Below are 9,286 nucleotides of genomic sequence, written 5' to 3' on the forward strand. Positions count from 1 at the left end.
GACAAATGTTCACACAAATGTGAATTACATTCACTTCATTAATGAAGTGAATGTAATTCAGTAATCAAAGGTGTTTGGCTATAACTGACTACATGTGTATACTGTATCATAAGTGGACAGAGATGGATGTAAACCACACCTTAACCATTTGGCTGAGGCAAAACTACCACAAGGCAGTGATTCTAACTAAAAGGTACTCTGGATATTATTAAATGTGAACATGTCGTTAAATATGACATTTTTTATTTGTCAGGTGTCCTGTTTGAAGAAAACACTTGGTAGCCACTTGAATGAATGTAAATAAACACATTTACATGAGGGCAACCTGATTTCAAGGAAATAAAAATGCTCAAATTTGAAAGCTTGTGAGTTATTTTGTTCATGTATCAGCTGTTTAGTAGTTTTATGACAAGATGGATGCTGTCATTATATTTTAGTATAGTGTTTGAGTTAAGGAGAATAAAAGAATATTTAACATTAATTGTACCAATGTTGTTGTGTACGAAGCACAAATTAATTTAAGTTTTAATTTATGAATTTTTGAGTACATGGTGTACTAGGTTGTAATTGCATAGAAATGTACGTTTATGGATATAAAGAACTATATTCAATGAGTTACAGTGAAAAGAAGTGCTTGGAAATAGTAATATAAACAGAAATTTCAATTTTTCTATTAACGGAAAATATCAGTTAATGATACAGAAAATATACTGTGAATAAACGGAATTTTCTGTTTTATAGCTGAAGGAAATGTCCGTAAATAGTACAGAGAGTATACTGTAAATCTACAGAATTTTCCGTTTTATCATTTACAGAAAGGTCCGTCAAACCTCCGTAAAAAAACAGAAAATGTACTGGCAGAAAATTACCAGGACATTTTCTGTTTTTCTACGGAATATTTTTTTACAGTGTACATACAGTAAATAATGTTGTGATTATCCATCTTGTTTTAAATGTATTATTATTATTTTTCATCTGACAGGTCCAGCTGGGCTCGTCAAGGCAAAACATAATATTTGGTCTGCAGCTGAAGGATTTAATGGCACGCTTAACTGCAACTTATCTTTGTCTGGAAGCACAAAGTTCTTCTGTGAGGAAAAATGTGAGCGAGCAGAAGATATCCTCATTAAAACAGATGGAAGCACAGCTCAGAGTGGCAGATACAGCATGAAGAATAAAGATGGATCTCCAAGAAGAGGAATTGTGTTTTTAAGCTTCTCACAAATGATCAAGTCTGACGCAGGAATGTACAGGTGTGGTTTGGGAAGATCTTCTGCTCCAGATTCATACTTTGACTTTGAGGTCAGAGTTTCAAATGGTGAGTTTTTTAGTAAAGGTGAGTGGAATTGAAAATGTGGAGACCCCCCAGGTCTAATTTAGTAATGTGGACCACTTTTAGATCAACCTGTTCAATCAATAAATACAAGCACAAAATCTTGCTTTTGTTCAGATTTTCTTTTCTCTATAACTGATTTTGAGCATCAGTATCATGGTTTATATCATGATTTAAATAGATAAAATCTACTAATTTAATTCCTATGATGGAGAGTAACAGAAGAAATGTTTGACCTAAAATGTTGATGATCTTCCAAGAGTGTCATCATGCTAAAAATAAGTTAGTCACCTTTTTTTATATACAGGCTCATCTTCTAGCTGTGAGTCCTGAGAAATGCCTCAAAAAATAAGACAAATGAAACAAAACAAAAACATTTGCACTCACACCGGTGAACTTCAAGGGTCTATAACGCTGCCCTTTAAGTTCATACTATGAAGGTAACGTTTTGCATGGCTTCATTAAATATGGTGCAACAAAAAAGTTTTGATTTTATCTTCGTCTCTGTCTCAGTGTCTGTCTCTTTGTGCATTTAAACCCTTAGTTAGGAGTAAATGTGGATTTCCTGTGGCAAACATGAATGTCAGTTTCTCGGTTTATGAAGGTCACCTTTAACTATGACAGTGCTGAGATACGGACCTCCTGTGAAGTTGTCACCATACTAGTGATGAGCAAAGCGAGACTTCGTGAAACATTTGAAGTCTTTGTGCTTGTATTGATGATTCCAAACAATCTGAAACCATCCCCACAGTGGCCCCTGCTGGACAATTTGGCTATTGTCACGTCCTGATCATATTCTGTGAAATGGTGACACAGACAAGTTCTGCACAACTTCAAACAAAACCACATATTAAACCAGACCATCAATAACTGTGATCATCACATGTTTTGGAGAAATCCTCAAACAAACAAGGCACCTTGCGCACTCTGTGCGCAACAATCAGCCAATGAGGGTACCCCTCATTGGCTGACCAGGGACATTTACAAAAGCCCGATGGCCAATTATGTTCCTCGCCCTCCTCCATCTCCTCCTCCCTGGTGTCCTAGACCTTCTCCTCCTCCTCGACCTCTTCCTTTGCATGTCTTTGGATCCATTGTCTCAAACCTGAATGAGCTGACTTTGGCCCTTTTGTCTATCCATCCAAATTTCTGATTGGTGTGTGATACGTTTTGACTCCTAGTGTTTACAGTTTGTTAATTGTGTACTAATTGAGCTAAAGCTGTGCTGATGCGAGTTAACATTATTGACTGCTATTGCTTTCTAAGTGACCACATGGTGTCAGCACAGTTCAGCACATCTGACTCGTGTGTTAAAGCAGAGGCATGGGGTTTATAGTTCAGGGAAGTGGGTGTGCTTTTTGGAAAGGGGAATTATGGCTTTGAAATTTAGGTTCACAAGATTGGTTATAGTGTTTAAGAAAAACATTAATGGCTCTTAAAGACCACAAAGGGGTGCTGTCAACGAGGCTGCAGTATTTGTCCGCATCTTCACCTGACTCAGGTGTGGTGATCAGGTGAAAGCACACTCTGGGTTTGTAGCATTTTGGTTTTAACGATGGAAAAATATAAAGTGAAGCTGCATTTTTGTTTATATTTGTAAGACTGTATATTAGTTGTGTATTTTTGAGAAATAAAAAAAAAACAAAAAACAATCATAGGGAGCAAAATTTTATCTAATTTCCTAAATTATTATTATTAAATCCTCCAAAGAAAAACTTCACTAGTACCACAAAAATATTATTTTATGTTCAACACGCTCAGTCATTTTTATGTTTTTCCTTAATATTTGCCTGAAAGGAGGACGGCTCCAGTCCTTTTCCACACTTCAGATTATATTTAGCTACAAGACGACCATTACAGCAAGAGTTAGTCACTTTACATTATTGTTGTTTATTTATTCAATTATTTCTTACTTAGAAAGGGGAAAGGATATTACAGTAATTAATAATGTATACTGTATTAATCCCCATAGGGAAATCCCTCTCTACATTTAACCCATTCACTCAGTAAAGCAGCAGCCAGCAGCCAATCCAGCGCCCGGGGATCAGTGTGTAGGGACGGTACCTTGCTCAGGGGTACCTTAGGGTAGCTGTGAGCAATCGCAGTGGAGGAATCTTTTTAAAAGACGTCTCATGCTGTGTACAGTGTAAGATTCAGTTTCACGACCAAAAAACAATCAATGAAAAACAAACAAACACAGAACCATTTTCTCCAAATTTAACAGAAGCTTTTATTAAAAGAGTACAGGACATGGCATATGTGAGCTGTACACTATTTCTCTTTTTCATTTCCCTCCCAAATGGGTACAAACGTGGCTATACAATGGAAGTATATACAACATACACTGTTAAAGCGCTTTTACTAGGAAGTATCATGTCCTCTGCTGCACATTGTTTCTTAAGGCTTGTGCTGTGGGATGATGGTTTCCTGCTGCACAAAGCAAAGTGTAGCATGGTGTGACATCGATAGAAATGCAGAATGACAAACCACAGCACACAGGACATGCAGAGTGCAGCGATCAGCTCAATACAAATTCTGTCTCATTTACTAAACCTAGCAGTCAGCACAGGGCGTGCTCTTCCTATGTGAAAAGAGCTTTAAGAATCAGCCTATAACATACATGTTGTATTCCAGTTAAACAAAAACACAAATTATTGGAAATGAATACAGACTCACTGAAACCAGCTAACTAATATACACACATATATAATCACTGAAACCAGCTAACTAATATACACACATATATAATCACTGAAACCAGCTAACTAATATACACACATATATACAAGGAGACCTCTTCGACACATGCCCAGCTCCATATTTTCCTTCTTGGACTTCACTGCAGGAGTTTTGCATGAATCACAGTTCAAAATAATCCATCCCTCACTTTATCCTGTTTCTGAGATAAGATATTTTAGCCCCGTCTCCCTTTAAACCCACCCTCCATTTTAACAGCTGGTGAGTGTGCTTTTGCGCACATTTATGTGCTTGAAATGATCAACTTTGAAACTAGAGCTTTTATATCATTGTGATTACTTTTACATACTTTGGCCTGATTATTCAAAATGTTGTTTAATAAAAATGTAAACAGGAAAAGAAAAGCAGAATAAATCCAGTTTCAAAATGGGATGCATTTACTGTATTTGTACCACAAATACATGCTATTGAACTATTGATCTATTTTAAGTAAAAAAAACCCAAAAAAAAAAAAAAAAAAAACAGACTGTGCCAACATATTTGGCACTTCTAAGTTGTTGATCTTTGTCTTTTTATGTCTTTTTAACGTTTTTAAAAGCCATTTCTGGATGTCGTGTTTTACATTTAGCATCTTAGTGGGATTCTGTGCATTAGCACCGAACTAGCAGCAGCCAACACAACAGTCATTAATTTTCAAGTGTCTACAGTGTTATAAAGACAGTGCAATATCAGGACCCTCAGAGTCTGACCTCTTTGCAGTGCACCTTCACCATCTCCACATCCCATTAAAGCTGGTCACTGATCAGCTTTCTGTCAGTAAACTCGAGGTTGTTTAAAACAAAGAAACTAAGAAGAAAAAATATATCTATTTGGGTTCCAATAATGTAAAAGACATGACTTTCAGTTAAAATGTTTGTTCACTGGTTAAATGGGTTTTTTTTCTTAAGCTTCTAATTGATAAAGCATGCCCTGAGTGGCCCAATGGCAGCTGCCATAATAATTGTTCAAATTCGTAAATATTGAAGAAAGGTGTTCACTACCTTTATTATCTTCCTTTTGCAAAGGACACACTGTACAATTTGCTTGGCAAAGAAAGCAGAAAACCGCACAAATCCATTCCATAACTCATAATGTTTACAACAACAACAAAGTAATTGAAGAGCAGCAAGAAGTCACATAAATGTTAATACTCCGTTTTGCATTTCATGGCATAGTCTGCTATCATACTACTACTGTGATTGATTGTGGCCTGCCTTTCATCAAGGTTTTTGAAAGTGCAATATAACATTTATTTAAAATAGCAGTGCAATTCAGTTTGAGTTAGTTATTCTCTCATTTTAAGGTTTGCTAGGTAAGGGTTGTAATGTAAAAGCAAAAAAAACCTTGGTCACACAAAAAACTTTCAGAGTGTGTGCCGGTATTTGACACACAATAAATGCAACATCCATGGCTAGGTTGTTGCTAAGAGCAGTCTAATTAAAGAGAGAGGTAAACGAGAATGAACGGTTCTTTTAACAATGTAAACTTGATGATACGAGGTAAAAAGATGTCAAGTAAAATAATTGGTTTAAACATTACTATTCAGGTCAACACTGGCTAAATGCTGATTGGACAACTATTTGCTGAACTCTGACACCCTCATTCGTACCTGTGACCAGCAGCAACCTTCACTATGCTGACCTTTGAACCAGAGGCTGACATAAATCTTCATAAAATATAAACTGCTGCATAGAAGATGAAATGTTTATGAAGTGGTGTTAATACAAACTGAGGGAGCTTCACAGATCATCAGCAAGTGGTTTAGCTGGCAACATGGTAAATGGACTGGTTCTTATATAGCACTTTTCTACTCATCTGAGCACTTAAAGCGCTTTACACAACTTGTGCATTCACCCATTTGCACAAGCACATTTTTCTAAGTGCTTCATAGCTAACATTCACACACATTCATACTCCGACGGATGCATCGGAGAGCAATTTGGGGTTAGTATCTTGCCCAAGGACATTTGGCATGCAGACTAAGGGAAGCCAGGAAGCGAACCACCAACCTTTCCATCAGTAGATGACCTGCTCTACCACCTGAGCTACAGCCACCTCACCCCACCATGTTTTCTTCTCTTTCAAGAAAACCTCACCTGAATGAAACCCTGAGAATAAAGTGCTGGATTAGTCATGTTCCAGTGCATGTTTGTGGCTGGAGCTAGCTTACACAATGGCTCAAAGTTGTAGTTTCTTTCCAAGAGAAAGAGAAATACTTAAAATGACACAGTTTAGGATTAATTTCCCTAATTCCACTTATTATTTTGAGGTAGTAGTCAACTTCAGGTTGCACTTTATATTCAGCAATAGTGATGCAGCATAGAAAAAGGCAGAAAAAAAACAGATCAAGAATTGCAGCTCTGCACAAATACAGCTGAGCCCTGACTCATTTAAAAACAACTCGACTTTCCAATAGTTCCAATGTTTGGTATCTTAGCTTCACTGTCTGTAATATCTCTTGAAAATAGATTTGGTAACGTAGTTTATTGAATGAACAATGCACTGTTTGGACAAAAATCATCGTCCAGCAAACCACTTGTTGATAAGGGGAAGATCCCTGTTCAGTGCAACCACATATGCCTGGAGGTGCGATTTGACCATCCAGCAGAATCGATCACCTTAGTGACACTGATGATTTTTCCATGTTTAACCTGTAGCAATAATGTGATACACTGATCATTTTTTGTAAACCTAGTGAGGGGAATAATCAGAAGTTTAATAATTTCCAAACATGAAAATGAATTTAAAATTAATCAGTCCCAGAGTTCTCATTTTAAAAACTCAATCACTACTGGCCAGTTAGCAGGGGCTGGCACACTGTGCAGCAGAATGAAGATCGCCATCACAAACTGCAGTACATGACACAGTGTGAGTTTGCCCAAGTGATGAAACATTTAGTGAAGAGAAAGCTGACACATGCCCCCTTTTTTATTTCCACAAACACTATATAGTGTGACTTGGTAATATTTTTAAGAATATCTGGGAACTCCTTCCTTTGAATGCACATGAACAATGTTGGCACTACAGCTCATTTTGATTATGTGGAGATTCTGCTTTTTCTTTCAAGATGTGCGGGGCTTAACTGAGGCGGCCCACAGCCTGTATTTTGCCCCTGTGTGATCTGTATAAACGAAAAGTGCTTCAGTGACTTATGAGTACTCATTTATCTGTAGCAAAGAATAGCTTGGATGACCTTTTATGAAAGAAGGAGATAATGCTGACTTTACCTTCATAGTGTTTGGGGGGAAGAAAAAAATCAGTTAACTGACAAGTGACACACAGCACATCAATTTTAGTTGATACTGCAATTTGAACATTTAAGGACAGATGTTTTAAGATCACAGGTGAGAACATCATACTTCTTTAACAAAATCTGCTGTTTTTAGGTTTTCCCTTGCAGGTAATACTTTGTAACATGGGTTTTAAAATGTGCTCTGTAAATAAAGTCATTATTTTAATGTAGTTTATTAGATGAATTTAAGACAGTAGTGTAACTCAATTTGCATTAGTCATATCCTTGGAGTGTTACTAATTTACCCCTCACATGTTTGAACCTCAATGATTATAGTATATTTTTCACTGGTTTATGCTCCTGTGCGTGTTACCTAACTCAAACAGCACACTAAGAAGGCCTAGCAGGACACTTTACGGTGGTCCTGCTACTTTTCTTTGAAATACCAACACTGATGACACATCGGTTACAACACTATGACAAAGACTTGGTCACACAAAAAACTTTCAGAGTGTGTGCCGGTATTTGACACACAATAAATGCAACATCCATGGCTAGGTTGTTGCTAAGAGCAGTCTAATTAAAGAGAGAGGTAAACGAGAATGAACGGTTCTTTTAACAATGTAAACTTGATGATACGAGGTAAAAAGATGTCAAGTAAAATAATTGGTTTAAACATTACTATTCAGGTCAACACTGGCTAAATGCTGATTGGACAACTATTTGCTGAACTCTGACACCCTCATTCGTACCTGTGACCAGCAGCAACCTTCACTATGCTGACCTTTGAACCAGAGGCTGACATAAATCTTCATAAAATATAAACTGCTGCATAGAAGATGAAATGTTTATGAAGTGGTGTTAATACAAACTGAGGGAGCTTCACAGATCATCAGCAAGTGGTTTAGCTGGCAACATGGTAAATGGACTGGTTCTTATATAGCACTTTTCTACTCATCTGAGCACTTAAAGCGCTTTACACAACTTGTGCATTCACCCATTTGCACAAGCACATTTTTCTAAGTGCTTCATAGCTAACATTCACACACATTCACACTCCGACGGATGCATCGGAGAGCAATTTGGGGTTAGTATCTTGCCCAAGGACATTTGGCATGCAGACTAAGGGAAGCCAGGAATCGAACCACCAACCTTTCCATCAGTAGATGACCTGCTCTACCACCTGAGCTACAGCCACCTCACCCCACCATGTTTTCTTCTCTTTCAAGAAAACCTCACCTGAATGAAACCCTGAGAATAAAGTGCTGGATTAGTCATGTTCCAGTGCATGTTTGTGGCTGGAGCTAGCTTACACAATGGCTCAAAGTTGTAGTTTCTTTCCAAGAGAAAGAGAAATACTTAAAATGACACAGTTAAGGATTAATTTCCCTAAGTGATTGCTCACTTATTATTTTGAGGTAGTAGTCAACAGGGGTTGTTTTTGTGGGTTTCTTTTGTTTTTAATTTTACTATTTATCATGTAAATATAAAGTGCTATGAAATATCCATAAATTTTCCCAATAAATGAAAGAACAGAACATCCATGGCCTAAAAGCTCATCGAGTTCACAATTCATGGCATTTGATCAATGACAAACATATTTTTGCCTTAACTAAATTATTTTTACGGCAACGATGTAGAATCCTGAGCACTGTTGAGAAGCAGCACAGGAGCTAGTTTTTGCAGCTTGATTTATCATATTACTGGTTCCTAAACACAAACATAAGAATAGTTGTTTGCATAGATGTTGCTTGACATCAAGATGTCAAGCAACTTGATGAAGGTTTGAGATTAATAGTGGTTTCTTTTGTTCATTTTTTAAATTCTAACTAGAGTTTTTTGTTGTTGTTGTTGCTGTTGTTGTTGTTTGTTTGTTTTTTTTACACATAGCTTTTCATTGCAAGCTTTTCTTTTCCATGTGTTTCAAGGCTAAAACTAACAAATTGGGAATAAGCTGGTAGGGATAGCATAAAGTCATTCCTTCA

General features: G+C 37.0%; 1 protein-coding gene and 1 long non-coding RNA gene across 2 annotated transcripts in view; one reads left to right on the forward strand and one right to left on the reverse strand.

Moving 5' to 3' along the window:
• The window catches only part of LOC146635716 (polymeric immunoglobulin receptor-like), a 44,864-nt gene that overhangs the window by 4,332 nt on the left and 31,246 nt on the right, over nt 1–9,286 (forward strand). The window contains exon 2 of the mRNA XM_085350198.1: nt 983–1,318. Within this exon, the coding sequence (XP_085206324.1) occupies nt 983–1,318 (336 nt within the window). The remainder of the gene's footprint in view (nt 1–982; nt 1,319–9,286) is intronic.
• Nucleotides 9,225–9,286, reverse strand: part of LOC146635718 (uncharacterized) — a 10,008-nt gene continuing 9,946 nt past the window's right edge. Inside the window, exon 6 of the long non-coding RNA XR_014905268.1 lies at nt 9,225–9,286. This exon is cut by the window's right edge and continues 364 nt beyond it. This is a non-coding gene — a long non-coding RNA (uncharacterized LOC146635718).

This window comes from Diplotaxodon limnothrissa, linkage group LG3, assembly GCF_057381915.1.
Source record: "Diplotaxodon limnothrissa isolate DT_005_m linkage group LG3, D_limnothrissa_male_GT1.1, whole genome shotgun sequence".
Classification (NCBI taxonomy): domain Eukaryota; kingdom Metazoa; phylum Chordata; class Actinopteri; order Cichliformes; family Cichlidae; genus Diplotaxodon; species Diplotaxodon limnothrissa.